Source organism: Balearica regulorum, chromosome 11 (assembly GCF_011004875.1).
Source record: "Balearica regulorum gibbericeps isolate bBalReg1 chromosome 11, bBalReg1.pri, whole genome shotgun sequence".
In the NCBI taxonomy this organism is placed as follows: Eukaryota; Metazoa; Chordata; class Aves; order Gruiformes; family Gruidae; genus Balearica; species Balearica regulorum.
The window spans coordinates 19,830,069-19,853,727 of record NC_046194.1 but is presented as its reverse complement, the minus strand read 5'-3'; the positions used below and the strand labels follow the sequence as shown (position 1 = coordinate 19,853,727).

General features: G+C 52.5%; 1 protein-coding gene across 4 annotated transcripts in view; it reads right to left on the bottom strand.

Annotated features, from left to right (window-relative positions):
* LOC104630190 (phosphatidylinositol-binding clathrin assembly protein) overlaps window positions 1–772 on the bottom strand; it is a 32,906-nt gene extending 32,134 nt beyond the window's left edge. For 3 of the 4 annotated variants that reach the window (XM_075763597.1, XM_075763598.1, XM_075763599.1), the window contains exon 1: window positions 242–772. In XM_075763597.1, coding sequence (XP_075619712.1) covers window positions 242–371 — 130 coding nt within the window. In that variant the 5' untranslated portion in view covers window positions 372–772. The remainder of the gene's footprint in view (window positions 1–241) is intronic. The other variant, XM_075763600.1, reaches the window with a different exon arrangement.
* Window positions 773–23,659: the final 22,887 nt, after the last annotated feature.

Here is a 23,659-nt window from a genome sequence, read left to right as displayed (position 1 = left end):
TTCACCCAGCTTTACGCGACACCCCCACCCTCCCAGGTACAAGCTGCCGCGCTCGGTTCTCACCTTTCCTCTGCCCCCCACCGCCCGCAGCAGGAGGGGACAGGCCACACCGGCTGCCCCGGGGCTCAAAGCCGCTGCCCGGCGGGCGAACCGCGGGCCTGCCCCGGCCACCCCCACGCCCCCCCCCCCCCCCCAACCCCGGGGAGCAGGCCGCAGGCGGCCACCGCGGAGTCCTACTCACAGTCTAGGTGCTTCTTCTTGGGGCCCATCACCTCGTGGGTCGTCGCCTTGCAGACGGCTTTGGCGACGGCCGAGCCGGTGACACTGTGCTGCGCCGCCGTGATGCGGTCGGTGATCGACTGCCCCGACATCGTCGGCGCGGCCCTGGCGGCGGCTCCCCACCACCGCGGACCCGCCGCGGCGGGCAGCAAGGCCGGGGCACCGGCTCCTCCGCGGGCGGGGGCGGGGGCGAGCGCAGCCTCCCCGGAGGAAGGGCGCCGGCAGACTCCCTCCGACGCGGCGAGGGCGACCGGGGAGTCCTCGCCGGGCTCCGCCTCGCCGGCTCCTCTCGACCGCCGCGGCGACGGAGGCTCTTCGCGCTGCTCTGCGGTGAGGCGGCGACCCCTCGCCTCCCGGCCCCGCCGGCTCGGCTGGCCGCGCCCGGCGCCGCTCCGCTCTGCCTCCTCCCGCGGGCTGCGCTCCGGCTTTCCCTTTCACATTTACACTCCCAGACAAAATGGCGGCGGCCGCGGCGGCGGCGGCGTCAGGTGACCGCGCGCCTCGCGCCCGCCCCGCTCCGGAGGGTCGGGCGGTGCCGTGCGGCGCGCGCTGTGTCCCCCTCCCTCCCCGGGGCGGGCGCGCGCAGCCTGTGGCGGGAACTCGCGTTCGCTGCGACCGCGTGCCCCGTGGGGCTCCTCCGTCACAGGCGACGTCAGCGAGCGTTTGGCAGGTTGGGAGCGGGCGCCCTCCCTCCCCCCCCGCCAGCAGCGCAGGGGGCTCTCAGCCAAAGGGCGCGAGCCTCCTCCTCCACCGGCTCCTTGTTCTTTGGGTGGATTTAAAAGAAAAAAATAAAAACTTGTCAGTCGTCATGGCGTTTCCTGTGGTAAGAGAAGTACCGCCGGGGGGTACCGGGGCACCAGCGCGGCCGTGCGCTGCCGGAGCGGTGCAGGAAATGATCTAAGGACCTGCCATCAGTTTTGCCACGGAGCCTCGTGCAGCGACATCGGCGTCTGCAGGGTTGCGGAGGTGTGCAATGACGTCATAGCGTTGCTGCGCGCTGTAGGGAAACTCTCTCTTGCAGGTAGCCGAGAAAGAATACGATTTCCCTGGAAGACTTGTCTCTTGCAGACTTCATCTGCAGAAGCAACGTCGATGGAAAGAGAGCGCCCGACCTCCTTTGCTGAGCCCGTCGCGCGTTCTGCGTACCTAACCCAGCCCTGGGGCGCGCGCCTGCTCCGCTGCAGGGCTGCTGAAGGAGCTGCTCCGGAGGGGAGCGGATTGCGTCGGGGGGTGTGAAAACCTGTTAAACTGCGGCGGCTGCCTGGCGCTCACCTGGCGCTGAGGAGATGGGTCTTGTGTGTTTAAAATTACACCGAAGAACCGGGCAGGACAGGAACCGGGTGATGGGTCCAGCCAAAAATGAGGGGAGGAATGGGGGTTCAGTGCACGTGTGCGTTCACTTGTTTGCCGTTTTCCAGGGAGCGCGCAGGAGGGCAGGCGCAGCTTTTGTCAGGTGTGACAGCGGTTTCTGTCATACGGACACCGGCCCGTTGCAGCTGGACCGTTACTGGGGAAACATTTCAAACCACCGTCAATCACACGTTAACGGTACCGCGCGAGCCGGGTTGAACGAACAGCCTGGAAATGATGGGCTCTGCAACGCCCCCGCTCCTCCTAGCCCGGCTGTCATCGTGCCAGCTTATGACATAGCTAAAAATACAGAAGAGGTTTTGTAGTGGGTTAACCTTGGCCGGACCACCAGGTGCCCACCGAGCTGCTCTATCCCTGCCCTCCTCAGCAGGACGCGGAGGGAGAAAATAAGAGGGAAAAGAACTCGTGGGTCAAGAAAAAAGGCAGTTAAATAAAGCAAAAGCAAAGGCCACGTGTGGAAGCAAAGGAAAAGAAAAGATTTATTCTCTGCTTCCCATCAGCAGGTGATGTCCGGCCGCTTCCCGGGAAGCAGGACTTCAGTACGTGTAGCGGTTGCTCCGGAAGACAAACATCATAATGACGAATGTCCCCACTTCCTCCTCCTTTCTCTCAGCTTTTTATTGCTCAGCAGACGTCACATGGCATGGAACATCCCTTTGGTCAGTTTGGGTCAGCTGTCCTGGCCGTGTCCCCTCCCAAGATCTCGCCCACCCCCAGCCTGCTGGCCCTTGGGGTCGAGGGGGGCTGCTGGGGAGACAGCCTTGATGCTGCGGAGCGCTGCTCAGCGGTCACCAGAACACCCGTGTGTTACCAGCACCTTGCTGCTCCCAAGACACAGCGCGGCACCGTGAGGGCTGCTCTGCGGAAAATTAACATCATCCCAGCCATACCCGGTACAGGGAGGAAAAAAATACAGTGTCGCTCCTACTCAATCAGAACACTCCGTTTTCCCGTACCATTTCATGGAGAGTATTTTTTTCACTTCTGCATTTGAAGTACATTAATATAAGTGTGAACGCTCATGGAAATAGAAGATCTGCGAATACGGCAATAGTTATTTTAGGTTACAACTTCGAAGTAAACCCTCAAAAAGTAAGGAGAGTAATAAGGAGGCAGTTGAATACGAGTGTTATAAACAAAAATCTAGCGGCTTCTGACAGTCAACTCGTGTTTCAGGGTGCTGATTAAAGCTTTATTGCTTACATTATCCCTCAAGTGAGATGCTCCATAAATACGTGCGCTAGACTGCGAAACACCCAACCGTCTGTTATTGCGTTACACATATTTAAAGCAATAAAGCAGGAAACATTTGCATCCGCGGTACTGTACATTTCACTAATAGATAAAAATTTTGCATCTTTTCATAATAGTTGTAGAACACAGAGGGCATTTATTAAGTGCTTCAGCACATTCCTTACGGGCAACTGGGTGACCACAGGGAATGAGGACTACTGATATGTCTTCTTACCAACACTTACAACTTATACTACATGCTTAAGCCATCTTTATACCCAACATACAGATTTATATATTCTCATTAATGACTATTCCAACCTTTAATAGAGATTATTCTCCCATTCTGTGAGTTTCCTCCACTCCTCCAAATGTTCATAAGAACAGGCTATGACTTGGGCCCCATCTGTCAAGATGCGTGCTCAGGAGAAGCAGCATGTTCAATTGTTGGGCACTGACGCCGGTTTGGTTTGGGTCATCATTGCATTCACCCGGTTCCTTGCGAAACTCACTCTTTGTCAGTTCTGGTTGTTCCTGTTACATCATTTCCTACCACATACAACTCACGTCACAGATTATTTTTCCCCCAAGGTTAAATCTTGAGGCACACACTGGGTCTCCCCATCCTTCTGCATTGCCACCAAGTATACCCAGGTCCTTGAGCAAAGACAATCCCCCGAGTGGGTTTGCCTTTTCCCATGGTAGGAGCAACCCACACCGCCTTCCCCAGCCGCTTCCCCTTGTGCACTATGGGGACCTTATCTCCTCCAACAGTATGTAGGGGCTTTGTCTGGGCAGGACCAGGACAGTTGGCAGATGCTCTGGTGTTAACCAGCCAAGTGGCTTCTGCTGAATTTGTATCCCATTGCTTCCATGCCCCATTGACCAATGCTCTCAACGTAGTCTTTAGCAGTCCTTTCTGTCTCTCAGTCTTTCCAGAGGCTTGTGGGTGGCAGGGGATGCGATACACCCACTTAATGCCATGTTTCTTAGCCCAAGAGTTTATGAGGTTATTTCGGAAATGAGTCCCATGGTCTGATTCAATTCTTTCTGGGGTATCATGTTGCCACAAAATTTGCCTTTCAAGACCTAGGATGGTGTTTCAGGCAGTGGCATGCTTTACAGGGTATGTTTCTAGCCAACCAGTAGTTGCTTCCACCATGGTGAGTATGTAGCGCTTGCTTTCGCGTGTTCATGGCAGTGGCCCAATATAGTTAATCTGCCAGGCCTCACCATATTGAAAATCCAGCCACCGCCCTCTGTTCCAGGGAGACTTTACTCATGTGGCTCGCTTGATTGTGGCACATGTTTCACATTCAAGAGAGACCTGTATGATGGCCTCCACGGTCAGGCCCACCCCTCAATCACAAGGCCATCGGTATGTTCCATCTCTCCCTAGATGTCCCGATGTTTCATGGGCCCATCAAGCAACAAATAGCTCACCTTTACGCTCCCAGTCCAGGTCCACCTGAGCTACTTCAATTTTGACCACCTTGTCTACCTGTTCATGGTTTCCATGCTCTTCAGTGGCATGGCTTTTGGGCACGTGAGCATATACATGGCGTACCTTTCGAGTGATATTTTCTACCCTGCCACAATGCAGCAGCCCAGATGGGTTTACCCCTGCGCTGCCAATTGATCTTCCACTGCTGTAGCCACCTCTGTAGGGCATTAGCCACCATCCAGGAGTCAGTACAGAGATAGAGTATGGGCCACTTTTCCCATTCAGCAATCTCTAGGGCTAGTTGGATGGCTTTCAATTCTGCAAACTGACTTGACTCACCTTCTCCTTCAGTGGCTTTGATGACTTGTCCTGTAGGACTCCACACTGCAGGTTTTCACTTCCGATGGTTTCCTACAATACGGCAGGATCCATCAGTAAACAAAGCATAACGCCTTTCATCTTCTGATAACTCATTATATGGTGGTGCCTCTTCGCCACGAGCCACCTCTTCAGGCAATGCTCTGAAATCTCTGCCTTCTGGTCTCTTGCAGGATTCCTGGGCTGTTGGGTTCCCCTAGTCGAGCTCATTCCCAAGCTCAGCAAAATAAAGAGATAAGCAGTGCAGCCACCAAACTCCGTGACCCGCACAGAAGCTTGCCACTTCACAACTGCTGTAACTATAGCACGCTTAATACAAAACTGCGGTTGTCTCGTGCCCCACATTGGGCGCCAGAAAGGACTGTGGTGGGTTGACCTTGGCTGGACACCAGGTGCCCACCAAGCCTCTCTATCACTCCCCTCCTCTCCTCAGCAGGACGCAGGGGGAGAAAATAAGATGGAAAAGAAATTTTGGGTTAAGATAAAGGCAGTTTAGTAAAACTGAGGGCTGAGGGGGGCTGCTGGGGAGACAGCCTTGATGCTGCGGAGCGCTGCTCAGCGGTTACCAGAACACCCGTGTGTTACCAGCACCTTGCTACTCCCAAGACACAGCGCGGCACCGTGAGGGCTACTCTGCGGGAAATTAACTCCATCCCGCCAGACCCGGTACAGGTTTAAACAGAACAGCAAAGGCGAGCAGGGACGGCTCCCAAGTGGAGCTGTCTGTTTTTTGATATTGTTGAAAAGCACGATGGCACTGTACCAATATGAGCAGTCCTACGATCCGGGGTGGGTAATGTTGTGAACAAAGGATTTCTATAACCCTAACAGCATAAATGCATTAAAACACGGTCACTGCTATTAAAATACTGAACGTATCCTGCGCTGGAAAAAGTTACAAACTCTTTAGTCCAACTGGCAGCGGGCAATTTCTAGCTGCCTTATTTTTGCCTTAAGACTTGTAGTTTTTAGGAAAAAAAAAGATCTTAAATCTTCAAAGCCTGAGGAAACATCAAAACAGTAAGAAAAGAAGAGATGGAAAGATTAAATACACATTATAAATGTCTACATCTCTTAGGGCCTGTCTAAACAGGGAAGCTATTTCGCAATAAGTGCGGGTGTGAGCTGAAGCACAGCAGTTATTCCATGCTACCTCCACCCCCAGCAGGGACTCTCTCATTTTATTCTGTTTCAGAAAGCCTAAATTTCCAATAAAAGTGCCTGAGTTGAGTGTTTCCCATTGCTATGGCTCTGTCTTTACTCAACGTGCTAGTCAGGCCCAAATACGAGTTCAAACATCCCTCTTCCGTCAGCGCGTTGACTTGCTCCAGGTTGAAGCCGTCCTGTGCGCAGCCTGGATGGCTGCAGATCGTGCTCTTCATCGCCGACGTCTGCCCAGGCGAAGGCAGCAAACCGAGCACAGTCTATACAGCCTGAACGCCAACGGGTAGGAAACGCACGTCAGTTTTTGCTTGGCGCTCAGGCCATCTCAGTGGAGTGCTCTGTACATGTGCCTTTTCCGGTTTAATTCATTAATTAGAGAGGGACTGCGTAATTCCTGTTCCAGACAACAAATTATGCGGGGATGGGACATTCAAAAGAATTATTCCAAATCCTAAAACGTACCATAGGGGCATTTGCCATGGTCATAGAAGCATAGGAAAATGTATTTTGGGGAAGGACCGCTGGAGGCCACGTGGTACAGCTGGACCTCGAAGCAGGGCTGGCCTCAGCCGTGAATCGGGTTGCCCAGGTCCCCGTTCAGAACAGCACCAGAGACCTCCAAGGAAGGAGATTCCCCAACCTCTCTGGGCAACCCCTATGTTGATACCCATTGTCAGTGTGGTGGTGGTCACGTTTTTCAAGACTCATGCAGAAACGAGACTATTGAGACCTCTGGTGTCTTACGAATCTGTTAGTGAAGGAAAAGGAATTCTTGTCAGTGCAGAGAGGAGGAAATCAGTGAGAAGCCAGTCTGGGCCATCATCTATCCACCTTGAGAGACACGTCTGCATTTCTGATGCAATGCAGAACTTAATTTTGTTAGCAAAAGAGTGTGTCTGGGTGAAATTCTGCACTTTTGGAAGCAGATAAGGACAAAGAAGTACAAGCTACCACCCCCTAGGGTGGAGCGGCAAGGTGCGTTCATCATCCTAAATTAAAGCTGTATTTACAGAGGGTTGTGCCACGACACCACGAAAGATGCACAATTAGCTACGCAAATTGTTGCATAGAAATTTAATTGAGAGGTATGTAAACAGCTTCTAGGGAGTGATGGAGCGATACCTTACCCACCTCTCCCTCAGCTCCCCGCTGCCAAACGCGTCGTTGGTCCCAAGGAGACAAGGAAGCGTCGACGTTTTTGGGGCTGGCGTTTCTCCCTGCAGCACGGCCGAGCGAGCCGAGGGTTGGCGTGTTTCTGCAGGAGCTATCCGAGCCCGTCTGCTGGGCGCTGCCTCTGTGGTGCAGACTACAGCCAGAAGGACAGCACATCTTACGCGAGGTAGCTGGCAGGTCTTGCGTTCACACCGCATCGGTACCTCTTTGTAATACTCCTTACAGTCTCCCTCTCCTTCATCCCTTTCACGTGAAAGCAGCACGTTATACAACGCAGCTCAGGTCGCTCCATTAGCGAGTCTTGCTCTAAGCCACCCTCCTGCACCTCTGGACTTTAGTTTGTGTTTGTAAGGATGAAAAACTGGACACGATACGTACAATTTACGCTTCATTCGTCTTGCTGCCCTGTGTTTACTGCAGGGTGAGGTGATGAGGGCTTCAGAAAGGAGACGGGAAACATATCCCAGGCACGGACGCGTATAAATAGTGCTGGGGAGGTGGTGGCGGAGGGACGTTTCTGGGCTTCTGCCATGACTGACACAGATGGTTTTCCAGGGAAATGAGTATTTTAGTAATGAGTAGCGAGCAGGCTGGCTGCACCTACGGCCCCGGGAATGCAAACAGTTTAGCAGCAGGTTTGTCAATAAATACCATCTGCTCAACAGCGCCGAATCCAAAATATTGCCGAACCTACCTTACCGGTGGCTGTTGTTTTGCTAGTTAGAGGTGAGATAAAAATCACTACTAATTTTTTTTTTTTTTCTAAATACTGTGATTGTTATATAAAAGTTATAAACCTCCAAATTTAATCAGACTTATTCAATCCCAGTTTAAACCTGGGAGAGTTAAACTGTAGTCGTTAGCTTTTTTCCCTGGTGGACGGTCAGGTGTCTCTACGGAGGGGTGAGCTGTAAGCGAAGCTGCTTCTCACGCAGGCCAGGACACTGAGGTGTCTGAGAAACACGTCGCTTCCGCGGCTGCCCGCAAGGGAAGGAAACGCAGCTCTGCGAGCGGCGGCGGCGGAGCCAGGTTTCCCGGGTGCTGCGACGGGGGGGCTGGGGGCTGATTTCCTGCACCCCAGTCCCCGAGAAGAGGTGAACCCCAGCCCCAGGCTTTCTCCCTGCAGGGACACCGAGAGCCCTTTCTGCCTGGCTCCCCGTTTTCCATCCCTTTTGCCAAAGCAGAGTGTCTTGGGGAGCTTTGCTGCTCTCAGATGTGGCTCAAATTGGCTACTGGATGCGAAGGTTTTTGGGAGAGAAATGAGACATGAGCATCATCTAAAAAGCCTAAAACTGGAACGATTTTCAGTGCTAATTCTTACCTCAGCAGAGCTAAGCCCAATTTTTAACTCAGCAGAGACATGAGAGAAACCCCCCACACTGTTGTGCAACTTGGATTTACGGGTACCGTGTTCTGCCAGGCTCTTCTAAAGATCTGTACGTCTCCAAGTTGTCTGAGCTGTAAAATGTGGATAAGAAATATAGCTCCAGAACTGGGACTCTCTACAGCTAAATTCATCCAAACCTTAGATAACCGCAAAATACAGAAAAATCAGATCATGAGTCTGGCATTGGAGACTGCTGGGCTGAAACTCGGACTCGGCGTAAGGTCTGAGTTGGGTTTTTAGGGCAGGATCAGAGAGAATTCCAGGGAGACACAGGCCTGAATAAGCAGCTCTTTAAAAGAATAAGAGAAAACTAGTGTAAAAATAATGAAACAAGGAAAAAAAGTGAAGATGCAAAGGAAGATGAGTACCGAGGAGTGGAGTTCACGGCTCACGTTCTGTTGGAAGGACAGAAGAGACATACAGAGAAGAATCACGAAAGAGATGGGGGAAGAAGAAAAGTTTGCTGGGAGAATAAACTATAAAGGATCCTTTTTTAAATGGAGCTTGCTTATTTTTGTGTGAATCTGGAACAGATTCTTACCTTTATGGTTCATTGACATCAGTAAAGTTTCTGAAATGTAGAGAGTGACAAATCTGGCCTGAAAAGGGCAAGAGAGAAAGCGGTCGGAGGAAATTTAGAAAAAATCACATCTGCAGCTGCCTGCCTGTGTATTGTGCTTAACACAAAAATTGTGCCTAACACAAAAATTGTGCCATTTGTTGTTCCGAGAAGTTTTATGACTGATATTATGCATCATAAGGAACAAGTAAGAAATAAAAAAACCCGCTGTAAAAATATTTAATGAACTTTATCAGCACTTTCTTATTACATTTTCTCCGTGTAGTCTAGTGTCTGGTGTGGTCTGTGGGATAAAGGAGGGGGGATTTCTGCTTCCAGAAATCAGGCCGATGCTCAGAAAGCCGAGACTTCGCTCCATGGAAAAGCTTGGCACCAGAAGACACTGCACGGCCGGAGAGGCAATGCCGAGAGGACCTTGCAGCTCTTCCAGAACGGTCTCTGTGCCACCCCAGCCCGCTCCCGCACCCAGGAACGACATTCAGCTCCGCGCGGGGGTGCAGCGCGAGGGGCTGCGAACGCCGTAAGCCCGGCTAGACTCATCCTCTATTGCTCCCAGATAAAGCCCTTTCCTCCAGGACGATCAAGAGACCCCGAGCTGCGATCAGGTTTGCTTCGGGGCTGGGTTTGGAGCTCACGAGATGCACAAAATCAGACACAATCCCCCGGGGCTTTTAAGCCGCTTTTCCAAGTGCCCTGCAGACATGAAATCTCTATATTTGTATGTCTGACGCGCAAGGGTATGACCGGTGAAAGTGGGGAGCCCTCTGCCTCCCAGCCGTCTCCAGCTTCTGCCTCTCAAACCGCTGGCGAAGGGTGAACTTTTAAAATGCTGACTCTATAGAGAAGGGAGAAAAGAAAGAGGAAAAGAAAGAAGGGGAAGGAAGAAACAATCTGGAGTTATGCCACAGCTGCAAAAGGGCCGGGAGGCAGAAAGGCAGGAGCCCCGCAGATCCCGCGGCGAGCAGCTGGCTGCCGTTCCTGCCCTTAGACCGACCGTATTCCCTGCAGGTGTACTGCTGTCAGTGATGACATATTTGAGAATATTTCTGTATTATTTCTGAAGTACTTCCTTGTGAAAGAGTTTCGGTCTGATTCTTACTGCTGAGCATTTAACCAGGGTTCATGAAAGTCCCCTTTCTTTGACTTCTCCGCTTGACGGTACATTTCAGTATTTTTTTGAAGGAGAAAACAAAATAAATACTACAATATGATGTAATTGGTGTAATATAATTACCTTAACCTGTCTCAGTTTGGTCTGTTACTTTATGAGTTTAAGAAGGGTTTTGAAAAGCAGGAGCTGGCTGAGGAATCTCATACGAGTTCAGGATCTGAAGTTTAGGCTTGGAAAATTAGTCTTGGTTTAAGGAGGGCGGGGGGGGGCAGAGCTCTGTTTCGGCTTTGGGACTATCCCAGGACGAGTCTCGTTTATTTGCCAGAACCCTGTACGTGCGCGTGCGTGTCTGTACATACACGTGAGCGGTTTCGATACGGACAGTCACTGCCGGCGTTAGCAGACACTTAACGAAGCGTAGTTGTCATCTGAGAAAAGGACACGGCCAGGCCTGCCCCAAACCGTTCAGAGGGTTTGCGCGGACAGCTGACCAATGTCTTAACCCGTTCTGTTTCCATCACCTCGGCACTCATTTCAGGGTGCCTCTGTGCAAGGGGCTTTTTGGGGTGCTAAGACAAGGGTGTCGTGCAGGTGCTGCAGCCTGGGACTCATTTGGCTGTGCTGGCCATCACCAGGGATGTTCTGGAAACCTCTCCGAGCAGGAGAGCAGAGCCTGGAGCGTGTCCAGAGAAGGACAACGAAGCTGGTGAAGGGTCTGGAGCACAAGTCTGATGAGGAGCGGCTGAGGGAACTGGGGGTGTTTAGCCTGGAGAAGAGGAGGCTGAGGGGAGACCTGATCGCTCTCTACAGCTACCTGAAAGGAGGTTGTGGTGAGATGGGTGTTGGTCTCTTCTCCCAAGTAACTAGCGAAAGGACAAGAGGAAATGGCCTCAATTTGTGTCAGGGGAGATTTAGATTGGATATTAGGAAAAATTTCTTCGCCAAAGGAGTGGTCAGGCATTGGAACAGGCTGCCCAGGGAAGTGGTGGAGTCACCATCCCTGGAGGTGTTCAGAAAACATGTAGACGTGGCACTTTGGGACATGGTTTAGTACACGTGGTGGTGGTGGGTTGACGGTTGGACTTGATGATCTTGGAGGTCTTTTCCAACCTTAAAGATTCTATGATTCTATGGTTCTATGGTTTGTCTGCGAACCACGCTTGGCCACCCGGTTTGAAAAAGTCCAGTTTTCAGAGCAGAGCAATCCACGTTGCCCCTCAGAGCAGGAGAGAAAGGGGCAGAAATGCAATTTGTGCTTTAAAGCAATCTGTAGATGGAGGATTTTTATTTTGGCCAGTGATGGCAGCATTTTGGGTGCCTGTTTGCTTTCTGGCTGTGCTTAGAGGTTGGATTTGAAGCTTGGAGGACCCTCGGTCAGGACCAGGAGAGCCGTTCCCTGCTCTAACGCTGATCATTTTAATCACGGACTCAATAACCCTGGAGAACCAAGAAAGCTAAAATCATCAGCCTAATCAAATTATACAAATTGTGGACTGAAGAGGATCCGTGATGTTTCCGCCCCCGCCAAGGAAGAGGAGCTTACCTGGTTTTTGGAAGAAGGATTTGGGGTGGGGGCTGCGCCGTGGCAGTGGGGAAGGAGCCAGCACCGCAGCCTCCACAAACGTATAACTATCTCATATTAAAATTGGCTTTCAAGCAGTCCTGGAAATTACAGCCCAGGGGGCATTAGTTTCATACCCAGTAAATGAATGGGAACAAAAAGTGACAATAAACACGAGACATTTGGCTAAGCATGAATTAATAAAGCCGCAGAAGTCTATAAAGGAAAATCTTCTGTCTCAAAACATATAAAATTCCTTGAGTGCATCAGTGAAACAGAAGAGAAGGGCAAACCAGCACATACCTTTTATCTAGACTTGCAAAATAAAATTAAAAAAAACCTAAAAGATGTAGACAAACGAGCTAAGGCACTTGTGAAATGCCCTCGAGGCATCTCACGGTGTTACTAGGTGCTCACAAACCTCTGAAAAGCTGATCCTGAAAGGAGAAATGGAAGTAGATGTAAATGGTAAAGAGTTACATATGTTTTGAAACTGAAATGCTTATTTGAATTCCCTGTTGTTGCTGCTGGAACAAGCACTAAATCAATGCCATTGAAACACAGTGGAGTCAAAACCATCCAGGAGATGGAATTTTTTATACAAGATTAATTTTTTAATACAGGCTGAAATGAACCCAATCAAGATACAGGCAATAGTAAGAATTTAACCAATACTGGGGTGTTCACAGAGGTAGCTGAGAACATCTAGAGACAGATGAGGGGCTGGTCATGGCGTGGGAAGGAGCCCAAGGTGGTGCCGCATGGGTGCTGTGGGATGGGATGGCATGGGATGGCACAGGATGGGATGGCATGGCATGGCATGGCATGGCATGGGATGGGATGGGATGGCATGGCGTGGCATGGGATGGCACAGGATGGGATGGGATGGGATGGGATGGCATGGGATGGGATGGGATGGCATGGCGTGGGATGGCATGGTGTGGCATGGGATGGCATGGCATGGCACGGGAGGGCTCCTGCCATTACACAGCCTGCCTTTCGCTCTTGTCCTTTTGTCTGTTTTTACAGGAAAATGCTGGATCTGACAAGCAGCTCCATGTGTCACAGAACTAAGACAAACTAGTAAATAACTTTCTGTGGTTTGTGCCTGGGGACTGACAGACCGAGTTCTCCAAGGCTGCAGCACAACTCTGTTGCTTATAAGACATCAGAGAAGCCACACATTGTGACTGTCCTAACCACAGGAAAAGCTTTAATGCGAGTTCACGCGTCATTAAACACCAGCAAATCCACATGAGAGAGAAACCTTAGCTAAAGAGTGGATTTTCTGCTGTCTAATAAGGCGCGGACTCCCATTAAGGTTTTTCCCAGGGTTTAATTCATTCTGTTGCCTCTCTCTTTTCTCAGCCTCATTACCTGTTCTCACAAAATTTGCAAGACCTTAATATTTTCCAGACATTCACTCCTTTGAGAGTAAGGTAGGCAGCGGGTTCAAGAATTACTGAGGAGGGGTCAGACGGAGCGTGACCTTACAGGAGAACAAGTTGAAAAATCAGATCCCATCAGCCCGGCAGGGACGGGAGACGCTGCCATGCCTACCGTGCAGATGACAGAGCCGTGCACGGTATTTTTAGAAAGTCGGCCAAGCAGACAGTGCCACATTCCTTTCTGGGCTCTTGCCTTCTTTTTGTTGTCATCCCGGAGGTCAGAATGGGCGTACAAAACATCAGCAGTAAAATAGCTGGTTTCGCTAACTAGCATCGCTATGGAGGTGATGCTTTGCTTTGCCTGGGAGGAAAAAAATATTGGCAAATAACCTGCACGAACCCCTCTGGGGGTTTTTTGTGGGTCCTTGTTGTAGGGGCGGGGGGAGCGGAGGCTGCCTGGGGTGCGTGGCCGTGCAGAACAGAGGGGTACTGCCACTCGTCTGCGTGCTGGAGACGAGATGAGGTCACTGGAGAGCGCGTGCTGTCAGCCTCGGGAGCGTCACCCGGCCGGGCGATAACGGCGTCAGGCGGGCCGGGGCTCAGGAAGCCGGGTCCTGCTTTTGATTGCGCTGGAGAAAAGCCAAGGAGAGCAACAACAAATTAATTAGACAGCTGACGATGGCAAGGCCTCGGGGCCGGCGCAGGGGAGAGAGGAGCTGTTTGCTCCTCTGTGAGGTGGTTTTAGGGGATTACAGAGCGACGCTTCTTCCACCACATCTGTTCTTTTCTACCGGATGGGAGCGTTTTGGGGGGGTTAGCCCAGCGCCCCGTGCTCCCTAGGCAGCCGGCACACGGTTGCTCTGGCTGCTGAAGGCCCCGCGGTTGATTTTTACACGCACTTCCAAAGTGTGAAACATGTGCATGTTAACAGCACGAGCCCACGCGCACGTCTCGCTCTCAGCAAGCCTGGGTTTATTTTACCTTTCGCTGTGATAAGTTAAAACTAAAGCTTTCATTCGCTGTTCACAATGCTACTACTTTACCTCTTAACTACGGCCAGTTACGCCTCAGCTTTTGCAGTACAATCAGGTGCTTTGGCTCCGGTTTTATTTTGACATATTAAAATTGTGCAGGCTAAAGGAGTGTGCAGGCAATGACAGAGATTGGTGTGCTGAAAAGCCGCTTGCTGTTTTCTCCAGCTACAGCATCGTGCCTGTTAAACACCGTCACGTCTTACTATACATCTCAGCACCCCTATGCCGTTAAACGTCACACCGCAGTTGCAGTCCTGTTTTTGCAAGAGTTCCCCTTCTGTCTATAAAATTAATCAGCGCGAATGGAAATGGAACGGTAATGCATCCCCACTTCTGACAGCATTTTTATCCGCTGAACGCATGTATGTGATTTTATACGCAAGCACACCCAGTTGCGAACTGCTGGATGAAGTCCCTGCTCCTCACACGGCGGTGGGGTCGGTGTGACAGGGCGACGCTCTCGTAGGTGCTGCAGGGAACTGGGCTCCGCGGTGCTGTGCAAAGGGGGGATGCTCATCTGCAGGCGTCCCTGCGGCCGGCAGAACATGCGCCAGAGGAGGTGATGGAAAACTCCGGCTGGTTGAGTCTCGTGGTCCCTAAGGCCCCTCTTTCACTCCCAGGAAAGCCGCGGTGTCCCCGCGTTGCGGGGAGCAGCAAAACCCCGCTCGAGAGCAGCCGGCACGGGCACAGCCGCAGCAGGGTCGCCTGTGGGTTGAAGCTCCCGAGCTCACAAAGCAAACAGCATGGCTTTCTGCCCCGCGTGGCGGCTGAGAAGGCCGTGGGGCTGCAGGAGGACTGCAGAGGCTGCCGGGCAGCCGTGGGTGGGTGCTTATCGCAGGCACCGTCGGTCGAGCCGTCCTTCACGGCGGTGACGCTCGCCGCTGGACCGGGGCAGGTCGAGGGCCGGCTCCAACAGGCAGCGGGTCACGGGCCGGGAGTCGGGGGCAACGGACCAACCTCGGCCTGCGACGAGATTAGCTGCAACGGGCGCTGCGTTCCCGGGGTGATGGGTATCGCTGTGTCTGGCGCCCGGGAACACCACCCTCCCGGGTGACTGGGGAACCCGCCAACGACCACAGAAGTCCACGCGGCACAGGGTGACAACAGCTGCATTAACATGGACGGCTGTCTGCCCGCTGCAGAAGGTACAAAGAGGTAAAAATAACAAGAATAGGGAGTGCAAAGCCTCTTGCGTGCAAAAGTGATAGTGCTGGGAAGCAGAGCCCAGGAGCAGACGGCCGCGGCGTGGCCCAGAGCCCCTCTGCCCTATAGCTGCTGGGTGTCGGCGGGGTCGCACCGTGCGGTTCCTGCACCCACGAGCAGAGCAGCCCTGCGCCTGGGCACAGCCAGATACCGCGGGCTGCGTTATCTCCCGGGGACAAGAGTCTGGGGCACCGGAGGGGAGGTACTCGTAGCGAGGCCAACCTGTGTTTCCAGCTCATCCGGCGCTCGCACCTCCGTGCCACCACACGCCCGAGCGCTGGGATGGCGGCACCCGCGCTGCCCGCGGTAAGGAGCCGCAGGGTCAGTGCCGTCGCTCCCATCCCAGCGCAGCAGCGACCGGTACATTGGGACCCACTTCTGGCAAACCAGAACTGACGACCAATATTGCAGTAAATCCCACGGGCAACGTGTGAGCGGGTATGAGTGAAGTCTGGCCGCTGTCATCTACTGACCCGGTTAGGGAACAGAAGTAAAATTGTTATGGGTGGCACGACTGCCGACGTCTGTAACCCATAGCTCACCTTAATCTGCCAAAGAAGTGATATGGGTCTACATAAAGGGTCTGCAGAGAGCGGGGCCGATTCTGCCCTTGGGGACCCACCTGTGGCACCGGGGATTTCGGCAGGGCTGTAGTGACGCGGCTGGAGGCCGCACTGCCAGCTTTGAACCGGCTGTTGAACCCCAACGCCCGGAGTCGCAACACGGGCTCAGACCTGCAAGACACTGAGAGCGCGCGAGGCCACGTTCCCAATAGCAAAACCCTCAAAATATCAAAATAGAAAGTTGTTTTTTGTCCCTCCCTGTGCAGCTGAAAACAGAAGTCACCACGGCCGGGGGTGTTTTGCAGCATCCCCGTCACAGCCCACGCTGCCGGTGGAGGTCACATCTGCCACCGAGCAGCCCTGCCTGGGCTGTCACCCTGGAGGTGACAGGGAAAACAAGCCTTTTCCTCTCCCCTTCCCCAGCCCGCCCGTGCTGTCAGCACGGAGCCGCTGCTGTGCGCAGCCTCCCGGGTTCGGGCGCACACAGACGCAGCGGAACAGGCACCGGCCGGCGAGGCGGAAACCAAAATAGAAACTCCCGTCTCCCTGCAGGAACGGGGCAGCTCCAGGCCGGCCCCCGCACACCTCTGAGTCCCAGTGCGAGAGACAGCTGCCTTGTGCTTCTCAAGAACATATACATATATAGGTCCTCAAGCTATATATACACACACACTGTATAGATATAAATAGTTTTTATACAGATATAGGTGTGTTTTTTTCTTAATTCCAGTACATCCTATTTCACTGGCAGCCCCTCGGGGTTGGAAGTTTTTTTCTGATGGGTTGTGAAGTGAAGAACAAGCACGTGGGGAAGGCGCCCGGCAGCACGAGGCACGGGGCAGCGTCCCGGGGAGGAGGAGGAGGGCCCTGCCCAGCGGCCGGCCTTGAGCTCTCTCCTACGTGTCCAACTTGGTGTTAGAGAAGAACCACCCACATCAGAAATCCCCAGTTACTTTGGTAAATCCAAGAGCCGGGTTATTCGGTGTTGGCAGAAGCGGGCCGGACCTCGTGGACCTCGGCAGAGGACACTGCCGGGGCTGGGAATGGGCAACTACGGGCAGCGACTTCTTGTCAATTTAGCATCAGCCAAAACAGCACTTGGACTGGTTTCATTAGCCATGAGTTGATGAAAAATGCCCTTTTGCGAAAAGAAATCCAAGTGAATTGCTTTGACGTGAGGGTCTGAGCCCTGGCTTTCCCCCCTGCTTTGCGCTAGGCTGCGGGAGTTACTGCTGGGCTCGGGTCCCTCTGCCGCAGGCGGGTGCAAAAGTGAGCAAAAGGGAGTGGGAGGAATCCAGCTGAACTTCATCCACTTTCTGTACCATCCTCGACAAAATGGGGTCTGTGGCAACAGCATCTTGTTTACGTTTCTAAAAAATGTCCTCTTCAGCACTAAGGCGTAGCAGCTATTTGGAGATTTCCATGAAAATGACTCCAAACAACATCTCGAGATCAACCACTTCCCCTTGAAAGGTTTCACAAGTCGAGGTGGAAGATCAGCCTTTAAGGAGGCAGCGATGGTGGTTCCTCCTCTCTCCTCTCCTCTCCTCTCCTCTCCTCTCCTCTCCTCTCCTCTCCTCTCCTCTCCTCTCCTCTCCTCTCCTCTCCTCTCCTCTCCTCTCCTCTCCTCTCCTCTCCTCTCCTCTCCTCTCCTCTCCTCTCCTCTCCTCTCCTCTCCTCTCCTCTCCTCTCCTCTCCTCTCGTTACCTGTGGCCCCCAGATCTTGGCTCTCCCCTCTGGCTTTGCCTTGTGATATTTCCTGAGGCTGGTTAGTAAAAAAAAAGAAAAAAGCAATCACGGCACAAAGTAGATCCCATGACAACTGAAAGTCTTTATGGGGGCTGTTCGCCAGTGCTGAGCGCCTTCTTTCACCAAAGTAGTTTCCCTTTTTTCCTCCTTCCTGTTTGGGGCCGTGGGGCCACGCTCGATGTGACCAGCAGATCAGAAGAGGTTCTGGACCTTTTGAAGGACAGCTATTTGCATGCTTTCCAAGCCAAAATAAAAGGTCATGTTTTGGGATGTGGCAGCTGTATTCCCCTGAGCTCCCACCTACTCAGCTACACACATCTTTGGGTGCCTCGTGCACGTCCCAGAGCTTCTGCCGACCTCCTGCAAAAGTGTGCTTCAACGTGCTGGAGGCTCCCGGGCTGTGATTTCCCTGTGGAAGCAGCAGCTGGGTGTTGGGCACAGCAGGGTAGGGCTTGCTTTTGCCCAACACCGTCTCCCCCTGTGCCTAGTGGCTTTTCTCGCTGGGTTTCTCCCCGCCTCGCCCTGACTTTGGCCCTTTGTACCGTGATGGCTGGGGCGGAGGGGAAGCAAGCACCAACCGGGAAGTAGTTAGAGATCGTGGTTTGGCAAACAGGTTGCTCAACCCTGGGTTGGAGTTACTGATCCCATCTCACGCTGACCGCTGCTCCGCAGCACCGGGAAGCCTTTGCGTCAATGTTTTCCAGGCAGAGGACTCCGCTTGGCTGCGGTACAAGCGTCAGAGTTATCAGGGAAATCCGACTTTTACGTCTTTTCTGACCGTTCCTAATTGCATGGAGGATATTGAGAAAGCACGCCCCGACTGCTGCTAAGATACACTATTTGTAGGCAAAACTTCCAGCTGAGCGTGATTTTTTCTGCCTCCTCCTGAGGCTGCAGGTTTCCCTCCCCCAGGTATGAGGCTGAGACTCTCCCCTGGGTACTTAGGAAAGGAGAAGGTGCAAGCAGCTGGGTGTGTTTTCCTCTTGATCCATGCAGCAAAAGGAGCTTGCACAGGGCTTTTGAGCTACGGTGATAGCTTACAAACAAAGCCAATGCTCCGTACCGAGAGCTGGTGGGCACACAGAGCTGTCCCAACAGCCGGGCACGGGCTCCGTGCTGCCGCACGGTTGGATCTGCTGAGCCTTTCCCCAGCAGAAGGACCTCGAGGGTTTCCTGGTGCCACGGAGCCCCTTGGACCTGCTGCTTCCCTGGGAAGTGGGATCAAAGGCACCCGTAGGAAAAATAACCCCGATAAACATGAGACACGATTCGGAGCCGTTTCCTCTGTGTGCTCGTAGACCCTTTGGGTACGGTATCTGCAGGGCTGGGACGCATCTGCTTTTCTGCCCGTGAAGGTTATTCTCCTTATCTGGCTTGCAGCGGTTTGGGGACGTGCGGGCGCGGGTCGGGCTCTGCTCGCTGGGACGCTGAAGAGGGTGAGCCTGACTGCGTCTGCCTCCTCCGCAGAAGCACAGGCCGGAGAGCTGACGAGCGATGTGGAGAGCTAAGGAAGGGCGCTTTGCCTTACCCGGCGTGTTTTCCTCACTGCTATAGAAGGATGCAACAGAGATATACTGTTCTGAGCAGGAACAGCTCTTTCTAGAAAAGATGTGGACTTTGTACTTGCCTCTAAAACTGAATTTCGGGTTGTTCACCGTATCCTTTTCTATGCAGTGCCTCATCTGCAGGATTGAAACAAACCTCACGGATACAGCTGCTCTTTTTGCTCCAAACTCCCGCACGTGTCTCTCTCTCGCCTCCTCCCAGTACAGACCAGCCATTCTGGCTCCTCCCTCTACTTTTTCAAGGAACAACTGTGGTGAGCAGAGTTAGCAAGAGTTCATTAGGAGGATTAACATTACACTGCCAACAGAAAAAAAAAAAAAGGTGCTTTCCCTTAGTTGTCTCCATTTTTGCAGCCACAAGTGTATAGGTCACCATACCTGATGGAGTCACACCAAACCATCCCTTTCCCCCAACTCGATCCAGAGAGGCTGGAGGGAAATAACGGCATTCAAACGCTTTTTGAGCCAGCCCAGCTGCAGGTTGCGGAGGGAGTACCGGTGTGGTCACTGGTGAGGGGAGCAGGGGGGAACGGGCAAGCCTGCAATAGAAATAAAGCTATTTGATGAGCCTCGTGCATCACTTAACAGTCAGAGCTGTTCAGAGAAAAGCAAAGTCTGAAGAGGTGAACGGCTGGTAAAAGATGCCTTTGTGGTGTATATAAACATGGAAAAACCGTTACTGACATTTCTGGAGTTATTTCAAATTTTCATTTTGTGCAGAAGTCAGATTCTGGATGTGCTGATTGTGCAAATCCGTCTTTATTTTGTCTCCCTGTCATTTTTACTTTACATGTCACGGAAGTTTGCTCCCGAGCTCTCTCTGCTGCGCCGCTCGGCTCTGGCTGGGGGGGAGCCAGGCCCCCCCGTCGTTCTCCTCTGCGTGCACACATTCCTTGTGCTGACCAGGCAGAACAGGACGGATTTCCTTCGGTGGCATTTCCTGATGATTTCTGACTAGCTGTGGAGGAAGTCAAACCCTAAGAAATGATGAATCTTCCATTTTTTATTTCCAAAAACCCTTTAAAAATGACATCTTTTCCTTCGGTGGCATTTCCTGATGATTTCTGACTAGCTGTGGAGGAAGTCAAACCCTAAGAAATGATGAATCTTCCATTTTTTATTTCCAAAAACCCTTTAAAAATGACATCTTTTATTTTTGAACAGTAAACAGCCTGCCTACTGTCCTGCTGACCACCTCGTCTTCATGGATAAAATATACACCAAAGGCCAGATACATTTTCCGCTGGGAAGCCCTTACCCTTTGCAGGGAGCTTCATTTGCCAGTGTCAGTACATCGGGCTTGCTCAGTGCTTTGAAATAAATAGTTCATGGTCTGAAAGAACAGACCCCAAGATGTGAATGACGGAGGGCTGCCTGCTCCCGTGACCAAGGACAAATCTCTCGGCCTCTGCCAGCCCGGATTTTTGGGGCCCCAAGGGGCCTGGGCGCAGCGCTGTGGGGTTTGGTGGGATGTCAGGCTGCTTGGCAGGAGAAGCAGCAGTGGAAGAAGGTGGAGGGGGCTGGTCCATCCCTGCAGCCCTCCCGGGGCTGCCCGCACCAGGGCGCAGCGCGGTGGGATAACGTAGCCCTGGTCGGGCACGTCCTAAGGCACTTCAGTGGTGAAGGGGAGCAGCTCAGCGTCTCTGAAACCCCGGCTGGTGAAGGGGATCTCATCTCTTTGAACACCCCAAACCCCACTTGGACTCCCGTTTGAAACCTTGGCTCCCTTTGCCTGGCAGGCCTGGCTGCTTCCCAAAAGCTGCGTTAATACTAAACGGGGAGACCAAAGAGTTACCGAGACCTCAGAGATTTTATGAGTCTTTATTGCTCAATCCTCCACTTCTCTCTGTAGAGAAATTGTCTCTCTCGGGCTGTACAAAAGGTCGCAGTGAAAGCTCGTCCTGAACTTTGATCTGGAGACCTAAAGGCGAAAGCTATGTTTGCCTTTTGACATCTCCTCCAGCGCTGGCAGAAACCCGCCGGCGCTGCCTTCATTTGATGTTTTGCCTTTTCCGTCATCCCGTAACGCTACAAACCCCTCTGTGCCTTCCCAGGGAACGCCGAGGCGCTCGCAGAGCGGCATCTTCCCGGGGTGGGTGGCAGAACTGCTGCTTTCATGTGAGGGATCGGTGGGTTTTTTCCTTGTGGGGAGAAATAGAGTAGGTCTTCAACATTGCTCTGTGCTGTTCATGTGGGCAAAGAAGCTAAGAAATAACAGCAGCAGTAGCAAAACCCAGCGTCTCTAGATAGCGGCATAAGTCAGAGGCACTTCCAAGTAGCTGAGCTCCCGGACAAAGCACGGAACATTTCTGAATGAAGAAGCAAACCAAACTGCAACAAGAACCACCCGCAAATTGCGTTAAGCTTTAACGCCCTCGGTGGGAGCCCACCAGCAGAGCAAGAGCTTTTCAGGCTCTTACAGTGATGGATTTGCCAAGGCTGAGATCCCCGAGCTGCCAGAGCAGGGCATGTTGGGGCTGGATAACAACGAGCTTATGCTAAAATCGGATGTGAAAGGAAAATCAAATATCAAAGTAGAACAAAACAGGACAATGAATGAAAGGTTGGGTTGCTGCCTGCTCGCTCCTGCATGACAACAGGGCTCGGGATCAGGTCCCCAGGTGGGAAGGGGCTGAGGCTCCTCCAAGACGCATCCTTTGTGTTTAAGCGCTGGACGTGGTGCTGCTGACACCCAGCGTGCTCCTATAAATATGTATAACCGGTAGAGCAAAGTCCCTCTGCACTCTCTGCCCTGAACAACTGGAAGAGGAACTTTAGATGCTGTTTGATGGGGAAACGCAGATCTTAAGACCTGTCAAAACGCAGCGGGCAGCCTGCATTAGTTGCTGGCGAAAGGGCAGGACTAAGACTCCGCAGACCGAGGTGTCGTCTCTGCTGCTGCCACCGGCCCCGGGGGAGTCACAGTCCCTCAAAACGCACATGAAAAATCAGAAATAAAGTACAGGTCCCTTCGCCAAAGCTCTTGGAGATCTGTTGGAGAGAAATGAGATATGACCACAGTGGCCCACGACCTGTATCCTCACGTTGATACAGTCCCCAGCGCGGACACGGTTCCACAGGAACGCCTGCTTTTAAGGTAGTGCTCTGTTGAGCTACTCAGGCCAAAAAAGACCAAAGCAATTGCGCTCTTAACCAAACGAGTCAGAGAGGCAAAAAGCGCTGGGGCGATAGGGAATTTCTGCCTTTTTGGAGGGGTTTGTGTTCGATGCCCTGTGAAGATGACCTGGGTTTGGTAACTTGCTGGCTGCTCTGCAGCTTTTTGCTTCTGGGAAGCGTTTTACGTGGTTTGAAACTGCGGATGTGATTAGAGGGGCTAACCTCTACCAAGTGCTTACACAGTCATACTTTTTGCTATCAGGTTTTTTCCCCTTATTATTATCTAATCACTAAAGTACTTTGCACAGAGGCGCGAGAAGCTTCCTGACTATTGCGCAGCCACGTACTGCTCCCTGTCAGCACAGTTTACTCGCAGAGCCCAATTTCTTGATCGCAAGCTCCGAGGGTGCTGGCTCCCACGAGCCGGGCTGTCCCTGCCTGCGGGGATGCTCTGGGTGCCGGGACCCTCCGTCACAACCACCTCTGCTGCTTTCTTCCCTCCGAGGGTCTGGGAGCTGGTGCAGGAGAGGGAGGTCACTTTGCCGAAAGGGCCGTTCCCATCTCTGCTCGCCAGAGGAGATGGAAGCAGCCTGTGAACCGGCAGCCAGACTTTATCTGACCTTTTATTTATCTGACCTGCCCTCCCTATAAGACTGAACACAAAATGTCACACAGCTCCCTTGTATCAAGCCCCCAGGCGTAGGCTTATCGAAATTACACGTGTCTGTGCTGCTTGAGTCGCGCAGCCAAGTTTCCATCAATGGCTCTCTAAGCGCTACAAGTCCCTCGATTCACGCGGCGGGTAGCCAGCCAGGATTACAAAGCATGCAGATCCAAAAGTGACACTTGCCCGAAGCAATAAATAAACTATTTCCCAAACTACCTTGCTTGTTAGCAGCCAGGCTTGCTCAGCTCTGCTCCCATGGACTGCCTCGTTTCATCTTCGAAACCCCGAGACGCGCGTATTGAAAGGATCCCACGTCCCCAGCTCGCCGCGTGTGGAAATTACATTAACAGCAACCACGCTCCTCAGCGCAGAGCAATTAAAGGATGAGGTTAAATAACAATTAGTCTTTGTATCCAAGCCCGGAGCATATGCTGAACAAATTTGGGCTCGTGGACAACGTCTTCGGTCAGTAAGCGCGGCCCCTTCCTGCCCCTTGGTTACAGCTCGGGGGGGGCTGCGACTTGCCCAGGCCCCCGGAGGATGCAGGCACGAGCCCAGGTCGCAACGTCATCGTTCTTTGTTTCTCAAGTCACCTGCAAGTAATTTTCCTGATACAAAAGCGTATGAAATTTGCTTGCAAATTTGTTTGAATTTGCATCCAAATAATCTATATGAACAAGTCACAGCCTAAT